Source organism: Anoplolepis gracilipes, chromosome 10 (genome assembly GCF_047496725.1).
Source record: "Anoplolepis gracilipes chromosome 10, ASM4749672v1, whole genome shotgun sequence".
NCBI lineage: Eukaryota > Metazoa > Arthropoda > Insecta > Hymenoptera > Formicidae > Anoplolepis > Anoplolepis gracilipes.
The window spans coordinates 6,506,752-6,522,315 of NC_132979.1; the positions used below are offsets into that span (position 1 = coordinate 6,506,752).

At 41.1% G+C, this 15,564-nt stretch overlaps 1 protein-coding gene across 4 annotated transcripts in view; it reads left to right on the forward strand.

Moving 5' to 3' along the window:
• Retn (retained) overlaps positions 1-15,564 on the forward strand; it is a 104,222-nt gene that overhangs the window by 86,866 nt on the left and 1,792 nt on the right. For 2 of the 4 annotated variants that reach the window (XM_072900969.1, XM_072900970.1), the window contains exons 5-8: positions 9,014-9,197; positions 13,040-13,338; positions 14,801-15,098; positions 15,173-15,375. In XM_072900969.1, coding sequence (XP_072757070.1) covers positions 9,014-9,197; positions 13,040-13,338; positions 14,801-15,098; positions 15,173-15,375 — 984 coding nt within the window. The remainder of the gene's footprint in view (positions 1-9,013; positions 9,198-13,039; positions 13,339-14,800; positions 15,099-15,172; positions 15,376-15,564) is intronic. The other 2 variants (XM_072900971.1, XM_072900972.1) reach the window with 1 other exon arrangement.

The following is a 15,564-nucleotide window of genomic DNA, read 5'->3' on the forward strand; positions in this document are numbered from 1 at the left end:
AGAGTCGGAGAAGAGGGAGCCCGCCGACTGCCCCGGCACGTTTCAGCGCTATAGATAGTGGCAGCACGCGAGAACACACGCGAGCACGCGCGCGCGCGCGCGCCGAATGAACGAGCGAGCGGGCGAACGAAAAGCATTTAGCAGGATGACGTTCGCACATTCTAGACGTCCCGACGCCGGGCGATCATCCGTTACGTTCTCGTGACGTAATTGTCGAATTCTTGTCCCAAGAGTCAGCAGCCTTCGTTTACCAACGGTTGAGAGAGAGAGAGAGAGAGAGAGAGAGAGAGAGATAGAGAGAGAGAGAGAGAGAGAGAGACTTCCCTCTGTCCGCGCGGCTTCTGTCGGCACCGCTCTTCGCGCGCGCAGTTGAAATTATTGTCTACCCTAGAACGTAAAGATTGATTTATGGAGATTCCACTATCTTTCGCGCACCTCGCCTCGGTGATACATATCTGTAGCTGAAGTTTAAATTACATCGCTGTTGATTAGATTGTACGAGCGATGTTTCGAATCTTCCTGTCGCGTCTTATCGTCGAATCGAGATAAATTATTTCAAGAAATTAAAAACAAATTTACATAGCTTGCTTTTTGCTTTTTGTTCTCTATGTGTATCGCAGATAAATTTTATCAGCGTCAAATATTTTCAACCGAGCAACCGTGCGTCGTTCGCTGACACTCTGGCCTCGACGGGAATTCGCGTACGTTTGTTTTTACGCACCGGTGACGGTAACGACTTTTTACCGGACTGCTGCAGTCCATGCGGGTGTGCGCGTTATTATAGATGCTACGAGTCGCGTCATAAACGTTATTCGTGAACGATATATCTCGGTACGATACACAACGAAGAAACGATGTGTGTAATATGCAAGAGAGAAGAGAGAGAGAGAGAGAGAGAGAGAGAGAGAGAGAGAGAGGAAAAAAAAAAGACAATACACACGAGAAGGGTAGCGCGCGAACGCGCTGCTTTAGAGCGAAGGAGAGGATCGGAGATGACGCGAGCGAGGAAAGAGGACAGGCCGAGGAACGGAAATCGCATTCTGCGGGCGGCGCGATGCCGACGAGGCGTGGGAAGTAAAATACGGCTGTTATAGACGGCCGACGGCCATTTCCATCATGGCGGTTTAGTATCGGCGCTGGGCACTAAGTCTGAACTAATTTGCTTATTAATATTTCACAACAGCGCCGATCGCTCTGGGGGTTCGTGATATATCGCTTTCCCTTCCTCGCTTCTCCTTCATCTCTCTCGCTTCCAGCTTCCTTTCTACCTGCACACGCGCTTGTGTGTGTGTGTGTGTGTGTGTGTGTGTGTTGTGTGTGTTGTGTATACGTACTTGTTCTCATCTTTATTTCTAAAAGTAGCTCAAAAGCTGCGGCTTAAACTGACGCGCCGGTAAAATTCTTTTGGACCTAAAAGTAAACGTGTTCTACGAGTTGCCAGAGTTGACAATGGGACGCCTACACGTGTCTGCTGGCAGGTAGAATTTTGGAGGCGCACGAGCCAATTGTCACGATGAGTCGGGAGCGAGCTTCATCTCGAAAGAAGATGTGAGAAGTTTTTGGACGCTTACTTAAAAAAAAAAAAAAAGGGATTTAGCTTCTACTTTATACTTTAAACGAAAGCTTCCAGAATTTTGTAAAAGAAGTTTACGGCAAAACTGTAGACGAATTAATTTCAAAAACAAGTAATCCGACTATGTTTACGTATAAAATAGATATTAGATTAAAAATTGAGTTTTCCAAAAGTAGTTTCTCTCACTTGGATTTTTCTACCGTTCATTCGAACGGTCGAATGGAAATTAACGTATATCATCAGAATGCGTTTGAATGCACTCGGACATGCGTAGGTGCGTACCCTGGGGCATTTGACGAACAAACTTCATTACCGCTCATGACGATTTATCCCGATGCGATTAACGTCGTTAAAGTCCAAAGGCGTATCAGCGAGTTTACGATCCCTGACGAATTCGCATCTCACGTAACTGCATAGTGCATACACGTCGCGTCTGTCGCGAAGAGAGAGAAAGAGAGAGAGAGAGAGAGAGAGAGAGACAGACCGGGGATTTGGGTCGCGCGGGAATATAGGAACCCTTATTCTGGCAGAATGACAAGTACGAATCGAAAGTTATTTTTGCTCTGCTCGATATATAGGTTGATTTATATCTGGCATCGGGGCACAATAACGTAGCGTTGATTTCGCGACGACACTATACTTACTGTCTTTTATAATCCCGAGAATAGAGCGGCGAGAGAGACGGCGTTCGCGGAAGATTCGATGATTATTCCGCGCTAGATGCGTTACGGGAATAATAATGCGTCGTGAATTGTCGGTCGTTAAGCTGCTTTTTATGACCGACGCGACAGCTTACTCCTGGTCTCTGGTGATTTCTTATTATTGCGATACCGCATATCCACCTCTGGGCGTGCGTGTATTTCAAGACGCATCTCTCCGACGCTTTCATCCGAAGCCTCTCTAATCTTTGTCTTTATTGCAAATTAAATTTCTAATTTTTGCATAATTTTTCATTTACTACACCTGGGTCGAAATATTTTTCTCCAACTTTTAATCCAATGTTTACTTTGACACCTTAAGCACAATCAAATCACTCTCCTTTTTCAAACTTACTATTTAATCTATTGTTTTGCCAAAAGTTCTTTAAACTTTTATACATGGTACATTTTTTTGCAAAAATTGTTCTTCCAATTATTTTTCTTGTACATATTAAGAAAGAAAATATATATGTATGAATATATTTTATATAATTATATAAATTCATATTTGATGATATATAGATATTTGTTTCCCAGAAAGAGAGAGATTGAAAATGAAAGAAAACGCGTTCGCGTCGATGAAACACTGTTATTTTCACATTGTAATTTACATCGCTTTATATAGGACTCCTCGATGAGAGGTTGACGAGTCTCGACGAGATAATTTAGCGTCCTTCTATCTTCTTGCTTCTGATCGTAACGCGACGGCATTGATGCCCTTTTTGCCGAGACGACTTTCCGATCAAAACGTCACCCTCTTACCGGTCGCGGCGAAATAAAGCCGTATGTGCAACCGGCCGTAGAGATATGGCGCGCCGGTTAACGTGCCATTTTACGTCACATCAAAGCTTCGCCACATTGTTGGCAAGTGCTTGGCAGTAATCCCGACTATCCCTCGCATTCATCCCTCCGTGGGAGAGTAGCCATGCGCGAGCAAAGGAACGACGACAGACTCGTCGTCTCGTTGCTGTCTCTCTCTCTCTCTCTCTCTCTCTTTTTTTTCTCTTCGTGGTCGTCTTCGCTGGTCCTCGTCTTCTGCTCGACAGTTTAAGAACACGAGGATCACGGACAAAATGTTCTTCTAACCGCGAAAAGACAATGCACCTGCAATCGCGTAATCGCAAAGTCGAAATGTATTTGTTATAAACTCTCGGTCGAATTATAAATCTCAAAATGTGCGGGATGTTACTCTCGGATTTCCAAGCGTGAAAAAATAATGCAGAATGGAAAACGCGAACACGCGATACACTGCTCTCCCGATGCCTACCTTTTTATACGAAGAGTATTGTGTCGGACAACGTGTTCGCGGACGCTTAAATTCCTGGAGCCGCTTTTAAAAAGTCGGCTCCGGCTTTGAGGAACCGAATCGTGGTGCGCACACCACCACGGCGGGGCAGGCGTGCAAATCAGACCTCGTCGTAAAGTCTATCAAAGAAAGCCGTAGAACGCCGTAAGCGAGCGCGCACTTTTATCGCTCGTGATATTATATTTGAAGATTTTTATCGTCGTCGCGCGCACAAATCACGCGCGATACACGTGTACGGATCGCGTCGTTGCTCCGAGTCCCTCCCGCCGGGCCACCCAGGTCGTACACCCCGTCTTGGTCATCGTCTGGATCAGCCAAAGGAAAAAAAAAAAAAAAAAAAAAAAATATGCGAATTTTTCAACGATACTTTTTTACATTCTACTCGATCGTCGATTCCGTTCCTTTGACAAAAAAGCGTTCGGTTCCGACGCTCTGTAATTTTCCCCGGAGCCACGTCTCCCCTCTCGTCCTTCACCCAAAATAATGCCCCTCAAATTTATATTCCTCTAGACACACGCGTCCGACACGCCCGCCGAGTAATCCGCAAGATCTCTTGGCATCTTTGCATTCGATCAGCCTTGTTTTCCGGGATTATGTCGCTCGTCGACGGGCAGACGCCAACGATACCACCCACGAAGAGCGCTCCTCTATTTTACTCTCCACACCCGTTATTTGGCCGACGCCCCAGGGATGCGCCCCGTCGACTCACGGAAATACAATTATTTGATTCGTCGAGCAACAAGTGGGTTCGGGGTGAGGAGAGGGGGGGGGGAGTGATTCTCTTAGAGATTTCGATGCCTCGATAGCGGAACCCGCGCCACCGGATGACGGTACGCATCTCTAATGTAACGTGTGTCGTCGTCCGTTGCACAACATCCTTACAAAAGATACATCGGTGAAACTCGGTTGTCTTTGCTCGCTTGCGATTTGTTTTGCGCGTCCTTGTCTCCGAGTCGACGACGACGACGACGACGACGACGACGACGACCGGAGCGTGTACTCGAATCGCGCGACACGCTCTCCGAGAATGCAAAACCGGCTTCGGCGACACAAGTTGGAGACTCTGGAGACAGATAATCGGAAAAGGGAGAGGATATATGACTGGAGAGAAGAAAAGACGACTGAAATGGATGAAAAGGAAGAAGAAAGAGGAAGGATGCAACAGAAAAATGCAACGAAAGGGAGAAGCATATAAGCATTGCTACAAAAGCGCAGCCGTTGAGCGCAACCCTTGGTACGCGCCTGCCATCGTTCCATTGCGGCAACACTCCGACAGTTAACTTCGCTAAGACGGATCGTAAATTACGCCAATATTTCCGCGAAATCCTAACAAGATTATAAACCAGATTGTAGCGGTCTATGTGGCCGCTGCGGCCGTAGCCGCGCTCCCTTCATCCTCCCCTTTCCGCCCCCTCCTCCCCCCACCCTCTCTTCCTCTTTTCTTCCCTCAGGACCTTTCTTAATCTTCGTGCCTCTCGACCGAAGAGCCGGGGAGTGAGAAGTCGAGTGATGCGAATGAAGAAAAAAAAGAGTGAAGAGAGGAGGAAAGAAAGAGAGAGAGAGAGAGAGAGAGAGGGAGAAAGGGCGGAAGGGTGCGGAGGGAGGAGATCTATTTATAATGCGTTTGCGTCTTTGCAGGGGCCCAGCCGGTGAAGGCAGTAAATGTCACGTGTATTTCATATGAAACTCCACCCCCTCCCAGCTATTCCTCGCAATGCCAATCTCTTTTGCCGGTCTGATAATGCCAAGCGCTAACAAAGTTAACCCGCGCGAGACACTCTCTCTCTCTCGTTTCTCTTCTCTTCTTCCTTGCTCTTTCTTTGCTCTTTATCCGTGTGCTGGTTTTGTTTCTCGATCTATCGTAAAAGAACGTTGTTTTCTCGTCGAGATCGAAAAATTGGGGTGTAGATATGACGGAACCTTCAGCTCGTATAGATGGAAAGACGTGATCTTACGCGGTAGCGTGAACCGCAAAACCATAAATTAGCTCGTAAAGCACGCGCTGGAAAGTGTAGCATACGCGTGTCTCGACTCTCAAAAATTGAAAAAGTTTATTTGAATTGCTCGTTTGAAATTCTCGCGCGGACGCACGTCGTTTTTCGACGTACTATATATATTTTGGAGATATATATCCCCGACTTTGTTTCCTCTCGAGAAAGATTTGATGCGGGGAAAACAAGTGGAAGTCGGTGATAAACACCCTTATTTCGGCGAGAAACAGCCAAGCTGAGAGCAGTCTCTCGCAGGGGTATATTCCACCGATAGATTCCGAGGACCGTCACGCGAGATTCCGGGAAAAGTCATTTCGCGCGTCCGAAACTTCTTTAAAGCACAGTTGATATGTGTGTGTGTGTGTGTGTGTGTTAATAAAGGCCTGCGACGTAACCGATCGTTATTAGATCGGGACACTCCCTCGACCCCGCCGCACCTATCCGTTCTCATCTTCCTCGCAATAACCCATAAAATGCAACATTTTGTTTCGTATGCCAATTATCCCTTCCACATTTATGCTGCAAAGGGATACACACTGCTAGGCGGATATGGCAGCAAAGAGACGCACGTTCTCGGCTTCTCTTCGATCATGTTTTCGCTTTTCTCCTTCATAAAAAAAAAAAAAAAAAAAAAAAAAAAAAAAATTTATAGGAGCGACGCGTGAATTTTCTGAAGGGAAGAATTTTTTTATTTTATTCACACATTTATCTTGAAGTGAAAAAAATCATTTGGGAAACTGACGCGCGAAGGATGGTACTTTTTATCGTAAAAAAATCTCATGTACGATGATAATAATACATATTAGCTACATCACATGAATGGTTACTTTGGCTCGTTGAAGGTAGCATGCGATGGGGCCATCGTCGCGCGATACTCGTACTTGGCTAACACTCTGCTCGAGGAGACGAGCCGCGGCGCGTCGGCGGCCGTTATAAAAATAACTGCTGATTGGACGCCCTACCAAGAAAAGTCGTAATCGCATCCTGAAACGTTCTTTCTCCTCTTTCCCTCCTCCTCTCTCGCTCTCCGTCCCTCTTCCTTTCTTCTTGTACTCTTTCTCCTCTCCTTTCTCTCTCACTGTTTCATTTTCCTCTCGGCAGTCACTCCCGCTGTTTTACACTACGTCTCTCCCTTAATCTTGTATCGGAAAGCGTATAAGGAGGGTAAATTTGCAAATTCTCGAACTCGTTTCGATTTTGTGAAATTCAAATGATTTTAACACTTTTTTTTTTTTTACTTTCGTATGTTTTACTTTGAAAAAACCTTTAACGCGCCAATTTAATTAGAATTTTTCTAGTTTGCGTAGAGTTGCGTACACAAAACTCACTGCATCGACATAAGGGATGAGAGAGAGAGAGAGAAAGGCGAATCGGTCGCCATTTTGTGCAGCTTTTATCGCCGCGCCCTATATAGGAGCATTAAGCGCGGGTTGCTGGGTTGCGCGTATATCAACAATAATTGCAGGGCCAATAATAAACCCGAAGGGAGCGCGCTCGATAGCCCGAAATTGCTGGTTCCCCTACCCCGGAGCCACGCGGTTTTATTGCCTCCTCTCTCGTCGGTCAGGAATGGCGGGCAGAGGCCCCCTTCATCGTCCTCGATGGCGGATAAACGATCCTGCGATACGGCGCGCCTTTTCCCTTTCTCGTTTTGCCCGTACTCGCGTACACGTGTATGTGTGAGCGCCGTGTTCGCCGAGACGGTACGAAATCGTTCGCGAGCTCGTAAAGAGCCGCAAAGCGGACTCCGCACGCGCGATAGTCGCGAGTATTGCCCTTGTTAACGCCCCGTTAACTCGAACACAAACCTCTGGACAAACTCGTAAAATCCACCGACTCCGTGGAAAGGAACCGACCACGCGTCGGGGAAATTGTCCAGCTTCGAGAGAGATGAAATGTCAAAATCAAATACGATAGAAGAAGGAGATATTAAATTATCCCGATGGATCACACGTTTGTTATATGAATATCTTTATTTTCATAAAAGCGTAATGGCGTTTCCAATATTCAGATATTATTTGTTATCCGACTTTTGTTCGCGTGAAACGATTTTCGATCGTTCTAGACACGCGTCGCTCGCGAATATTTATGCGCGACTCTAAACCTCAGATTACGCCAACTCGTAAAAGCCCGTTTACGTTTACGTACTTTAAAACGTGCGCTGTTTGTCGCGAGTATTGCTGCTCTTGTTAACACCCCGTTAACTTGTAGCTCGGGCAACCTCGTAAAATTCGACGGTCCGGCTACCCATGGTAGACGCTTCTCATGCACGCGCGATACGTGAATTAACCGTGAATAAAAGAATCTATTCGTAATCTCATACATAAATTAATGTGAGCAAAAGAATTTGTTCACATCTTGTATGAATTTTGAATGTTTTATTTTAGGAATTGAACTATTCCCAATTCAATATTTCAATATTCTCCTTCATTCACGTGGAGTTGTATAGTATAGCGAAGAATAGTGGCGATTAAATCGCCGTATTACCCCATGAATGCGAATCTTCCCCTCCCGAACTTTCATACAAAAAGGTCCGATATATCGAACAGATATTATCGAAAGCAGAGAATGCCTTGCTCCAATTTTTATCATAGTCTAATACAAAATACAATCGTTGTTTACATGGTAGATATTTGTTTGACACCATTTGTAGATGAGGGATTCGTAAAAGACACGCGGGTTATTTGCCCGTGTCCAACGATAATCTTCTGTGATAATACAAGCGTGGCGTCTGCCGATGTCTCACCGGATTTTCGCGTTCTCATTCTTTACTCCCCTTAATCACTCTCTTCCTCTTTATTTGTTAAACCCCCTTGCGATACTCCCTAAGGAAGATCGTAAAGACTACTTGCGTGATCGTTGCAAATTCATTATTGCTCTTGTTAATGTCCCGCGTCTAGATAAACCTCGTAAAATTCAACAGTTTTACGCTCGTTGTGCCTCAAGATGCGATCGATCACGCAATGAACAAGAGATGCTACTACTATGATATTGATTCATTTATACGATCTGCCATTTATCGATTTCGAAGTGCATTTTTCAGAAATCTCCTTAATATTAAAATTTATATTGATATTCTTAAGTGTTAATTAATATTGCCAGGCATATTTGAATAAATTATTACAGAAAGAAAGATTATAATTAAGACAATATATTATTATCGCGTCAAGATATCGCGCAGGAAAATAAAATGCATACAATTATTATGCGTTTCACACATCGTTTATTCCTTCATTAAAGTCTCCAAAGGAGAATAATTTATTTATTTATTTATTCGAATAAACGAGATTAAATAGGTAATAAGTAAATAACGGAATTACATCAGTAGATAACGGAAATTAAATTAAATTAAATAATACAATAGTAAAGAATAGAACAATAATATTGTTTCGATGTTATAAAATAATGTAAGATATATTTAAAAAATAATAATTTTTATTTTCAGGGTCACCTATTAATCGTCTACCTATCATGGCCAAGTCTGTACTGGACCTTTACGAGCTTTACAAGTTAGTGGTGATGCGAGGTGGCCTGGTCGAAGTGATCAACAAGAAACTGTGGCAGGAGATCATTAAAGGACTTAAATTACCAGCAAGCATCACTTCTGCCGCGTTTACTTTACGCACGCAGTAAGTAGATCGTGAAGTTTCCCATCCGGGACCCCGGTTTATATCTCCCTCAAATTCGTATACAATAAATCTCAGCCGGCGAGAGGACTCATCCGAGCGTGAAATTTGCGACGATAAGATTAACGATAAGATGAGCAGCGCGCGCTTGATGGTGAATCTATGCACACGGAGGAAATATTAATAGTAAAAATTACAAAATAATTTTTGTAATCGTGAAATATACTATTATAGTGTATAAGAGAGGAAGAAATTACGATACTTTTATTCAACAATATATTCTAAATAATATTTTACAGAGGAGTAGTATATATATTAATTATTCAAATATTCCGATACACAAATAAATGCATAATTTTTATAATAATAAATATCTTAATATCTCTCGTTATATTTGAGCAATAAATATTGCAAAAGGGGAATGTATTTTTCATTGTAATTTGTACTGTAAATTTTTCTCCGTGTATTATCAATATTCAATTTTCTTCGTATTTTCCTTTCAACGTTTGATCAGCTGATAGACGTCTGAGTAATTAATTCGCTTTACAGTTTCGTCAAAAAAAAAAAAAAAAAAAAAAAGTCCGTCACTTATATAATTGATCAACGATGTTGAATGCATTATGTAATGTTCTATTAATTAGCGAGATGATTCAATCTCGCGGATCTCGTACGGGGTGGGGTGGGGGGGGGGAGGAGGGGGCGAGGGACAAAGATATCGCGAGCTCGCAGACCGACAGTGTTATTACTGTCGGCGAGGAGATAAAACAACGTAGGCGACGAGTTGCACGAGGAGGCGTGTGACGTACAGGTGCATCGTCTTAGGCAACGACGCGACGATTCCGTCGCGTGATCCTTCACGCATAGGACACCTCGGGGCGGGTTGTGACAACCTGGAGAACCGCGTTGGCACGCGATATATATTCGTTTATATAATACCACATAGCATATCCAACGTGCGGGCCGACGAAGATTTATCTGCCGTTCGCGCGCTGTCTCGTCCCTCTCTCTCTCTCTCTCTCTCTTTCTCTCATTCTTCCGGAGGAGAAGAAGACGGACGTCTCTAAATAGAGATTCGTCGACGAGATTCAAAGAAACGACGACGATGATGACGACGCGAGGCATCCCGTTTATCCGCCGGGGGTTAGTCTACGGAAGGAAGGAGGAGGACGCGAAATGCCTGGGAGTCGGGGGAGGAGGGGAGAAGGGAGCGAGGGAGAAGGGGGGAGGGAGAGAAGGGAAAAAGAGATGAAGAGGACGGAGCCGACGCATTATAAGTAGTGCGGGCTAATACGAATTACACGGACGGCGATGCTCCTCGCTGTAGGGCAAAGGGGCTGACGGAGGGGGTGACTCGTGAAAATAACTCCGCGCTTTGTACGCGACAGAACGTCGGGGTCGCGTCGCGTCCCGTCGCGTCGCCTCGCGCGCATCCATCATTCCGGCAACCGGCTATCTTTCCTCGGCAACGATATGCGCGATGAGAAAACACAGTCTCGGGCCTGAACGAAATATTCTTCCTCGAGAAGAAGCCTTTATCCGCCGAGAGAAGCCATCACGCGTCGATTAATTCGAACCCTATTGCCTTTTCTAATCTCTCCACTTTTTTTTTTTTTTTTTCCGGAGGTAAGGTAACTGTCCCAGTTGTAAGTCACTTTTGCTTTTTAATTTATTTTATTAAACAATTAATTATTTAACATATTTATTATAATTAGTTATTAAACATATTTAAAAAGCAATATTATCACGCCATCTATTAGTAAAATGTCACATTTTTAACTTAACTATAATATTGCAAAAAGAATTAAAAAAAGAATTTTTAACTGGCGATGTTTTTGTTTAATTTGCAGTATAATAATGTCGATAGTAAGAAAGACTACATATTTCCTAAATGAAGTAAGTTTATATTTCTCTGCAAAACAAGAGGTTGTTTCGTATTGCAATTGGGATAAAAAGATTATAAGTGACTTATAACTGGATCATCAATAGACAGTTATTAAAATTTAAATAATTATTTTATATACAAATAAAAACCTTTTTATTTTTATTAAATATGATAGCTAAAAGTTCAGAAAATTATTATGTAAAATATATATTCGATTTATTATACTCCTTTTTTTAAGCATAAAAAAATTATAGTCAACAACTTTAAATGGCTTATAACTGCGACAGCTACTTTACTAGATTTAAATACCATCACTTACGTCATAGACGGAATTCCACGTCTTTAAAATGAGAATATTAATTTCGAAATTTCTTTATAAGCGAGGCGAACGATAATAACTAAGATAAAAAAAAAAGGCAAATAAGAGCCAAACATAGAACGGTTTTACAACAAAAAATTCTTATCCGAAATGATACATATTAAAAAACAGAAAAACAGTCTTAATTTGCAAACAGACACTAAGTGTTTACACTCGATGTATACAGATATTATAGATACATTTTCAAAAATTTGACTTTCAAACTCAGTGTTGATTTTGTTGTACATATTAATCTAGAGCGGGAATTGTCAGTTCTTGTTTGAATGTCTCATGTGAAACATTAAAAAAGTAATATACGAAAAATGAAGTCGAAAAATGAGAAGAAAGAATCAAAGGTATTCAAGTACTTCTTTTAATAGAATGAATCTCAATAGATTCGGTTTAACATCTCTATAATATATATATTTAGATCATATTACTATTTCATAATAGAAAACGGTAGTCACACCCCCTGGCCTGCCAACTAGGGAGGAGAGTAACGAACATTTTCGATCCAAAGTCTAAATAATGTCGGGCAAATTTAACAACACAACATTGTTTCATTTTCATTTCTTCACGCTCCATGATTGCTATTCTATGCGTTGTCAATAATCAACTTTTTATTTTTATTTGTATTTATGTTTGCGCTGAAGATGGCCAGAAAATGGTCGAAACGTTCGCATTTAATTACTAACAAGTCGATATTCACTAAGTGGAATATTAAGCACGGAATTTAATTGTTAAATCGTGTGAATGTTCATTTTGAAATTTATTGTACGATTACATGCTCACTAACGACTCTTATTTGCCTTTTTTTTATCTTAATTGTTAATTTCTATAGAGCCTCTTATATATTAGTTAGTTTGCGAACAATAATATTCTGAATTCCCGCGCAAAGATGTAATTTACTTCTGTGCCAAAAGTAAATTTGATTATCGACCAAAGGAGGGTTTCGAGGGACTCGTCTGAACTCTTATGGTAAAATGAACGGAGATGCGGAGGCGGAGGCGGGTCCAGACCAAAGAGCTAGTTTCGCCCGCGGTCCGCCAGACAATCGTAAAAACCGAAACAATGCCCGCGCGAATTATAAGCGGTCTCTGTAACGAAAATATGTCTACGCCTTGAACGTTCAACGTAGAATTCATTTAGACGGCTAACTAACATCGTACATAATGATAAAGATGCAATTTAATTCGAGACACACAATTCATGTTTTAATAAGACTTAAATTTTAAAATGTCAAGTGCAATTTTTTATAGATAAGATAATTTTAAGTGCAATTAATTTAGATTTTTTTCCACCGATATAATCGTTTTCATCAACATTGATCTCGCTAATTCTAAAAATCTAACATAAATTATTTATGTTTTGCTTTTTCGAATTATAGAAAAAAGAGTAAATTAACATTGTGTGTTCAAGTTACTTTGAGATATAAAATTTATCAGATCTTATCTACTTATCTACTATGTATATTTGTATACATATCTCTATATTAATGAATATTTTCTCAAATCTATTATATGAAGTAAATATATTTAGGCAAATTAGATATTATCAAGAAATGATAATAAGTATACACACGCTTAATCATGTTTTTGTTGACAGATACATGAAATATTTATACCCGTATGAACAACATAAGGAAAATCTCTCGACCAACGAGCAACTGACGACGGCGATCGAGACGAATCGTCGCGAGAGTCGCCGAGGCAATTACACTACTTACGCTAATAGTAATGAAGGCATGGTAGCACATAAATCGCTACCACCGAATACATTGGCGACTTTGCCGATGCCGCTCACCATGGCTCAAATAGACATGCACGGGTCGCAATCGCCGTTCATAAACGGACACCCGCAGCAGCATCATAACTCGCAACATGTTCCGACGAACCTGGGACAAGGTAAGTTTTTCTTTTCCCTTTTTTTTTTCCCCCTCCCTTCCTGGAAGCGAAACTCTTTCCCCACTAGCGCATTAAGAATATTAAAAGTCGCAATTACCATCTCACTATAAACGCAAAACAACAAGCCGTTATATCGAAAATAGAAAGAAGAGAGAGGAAGCGAAAATGAAAAACCGTCCGATGGTACACGAAAGATCGACGGGACGAAATGAAAAAAACGGAAACGGGAGGAGATAGAGTACGGGAGGGTTTATTTTAAATCGGTAGGTAGTACGCTCCGGGCCTCCCCGGAGATGATGATGCGAGAGAGCGAAGGAGGCGTAATTGATTGTACGATCCTCCGGAAGACAGGCGTTAACGGATGACTCTCGCTAACGAGCATTCCTATTTCCCTACCCTTTCCTCTTCTCTCTCTCTTTCCACCTCGCCGCCTGGGCTCGACAGCGATCTGGGGATAACGTCGCGCTTCGATCGCGCTCCCCGACGTAGCTCCTCACGCCTTTGATCGATTCCTTGCTCGGTAAACTTTCCTCGAATATCCAGTGACATGGTTACTTGGCTGTACAAATGACTGGGAGAATATTAATGATCGTTCGGAGATCAATATAAGAGATACGTAATTTTTGGGTGTCCAACGGATACTGCTATTGCGTTCTAATATAACGCGTGTTTGATAAACAAAGTAAGAAGCTCGTGGACATGATTTTAACGAATATTGACGCGCACATCATCAGAATTCATTTGCCTACTGAATTCTGAGCTACTGACAAAATGACGATTTAAATAAACAAGTTCTCGATCGTTTTCATGCAGCTCATACAGATGTCCGATGGAGCAGTGCCAATAAGCGAATTTCAGCAGCGTCGCTGCTTTAATTTAGTAGACTGTCTGCTAGACTGTCAGTGAAAAAAAAAAAAAAAAAAAAAAAACACCTGTGATATTCAATGGTCGTTGTTTGTAATGTATATACACAGTCTCAGAATAATATCAAAATTACTACCAGTTTAATCTATGACATTTCAAATTGTTCGCGAACATTTATGTAAGATGGAGATTCACCGAATCGCCGCTGTAATACTTGCGGTATCAGAGAAATAATAATTTTAAGTTATAATAAATTGTAATAAAAAATTGTAAATTATTTTACATAATATAGTAATAAAATATTTGTACAATATTATATACAATGTTTACATTAATATAATATTTTACATATACATAATATAGTAAAATAATATATTCATTCCATTTCAAGATAATTATTTTCTATAATAAATATTACAAAACATTTGGTTCGATATTTTTCAACATACTGTATAAATATAAGATATATAAATTTCCAAAGAATCCAAAGAAAATGTAATTTTATCGAAAACACGCTCGGTAAAGGAATTAATCTCCACATCTCCATCTTTTAATTTAAATACCGTACATTGCAATTTTAATATATTTATATTTATAGTTTCAGAATACATGCTGAATTCATTGAAGATACTGAGAGAAAGAAATGTGACTAACAACAACTCTATGATTCAACAACCTGGCAACACGTCGATAACACCACCTACGACCGAGGCGCTTAGCGCAATTGAATTATCGAGGCAGATCTCCCTATGGAATATGTATCAAAATAATAGTAAATTGTATCCAGGAGTCGGTCAACCACCTTTCTCTCCGCCTGCATCCCACTCGCCATTAGTTCCGGCAAATAGCCCGGAACCACAGAGAGAAGCCCTGGATCTTGCAAACTCTGCTCATAGGTAAATATGGAGAATACATATCTCTTTTTTAAACAATAAGGAGATAGGAGTATTTATTGCTTAATGACAAAAAGATATCCAATTAGGTTAGATCAGGTGTCCTCTCCAAGCGCTAGTCGATCTGTTAGCTCACCGCTCGGCAATTTGAAAAGAAATCAAGACGCGGCCGATCTCTCACCTCCGACCTCTACTAAAAGGATATATTCCGATGAAGAAAATTTACCGGAAGAAAATACCAATCGGAATATGTGCATAACGCAAGAAGTTTCCTTCCGTGGTGAATTAAATATTTAATATATAAAATTTAATATATAATACATAATTTAATTCAATATATAATACAATTAATTTAATATACAATATAATAATATATAAAATTTATTACATCTACATGATACAATATATTTGATACAATAAATTCATCATACTACAGATATACATATTATAGTAAGATAAATGCTTGTGT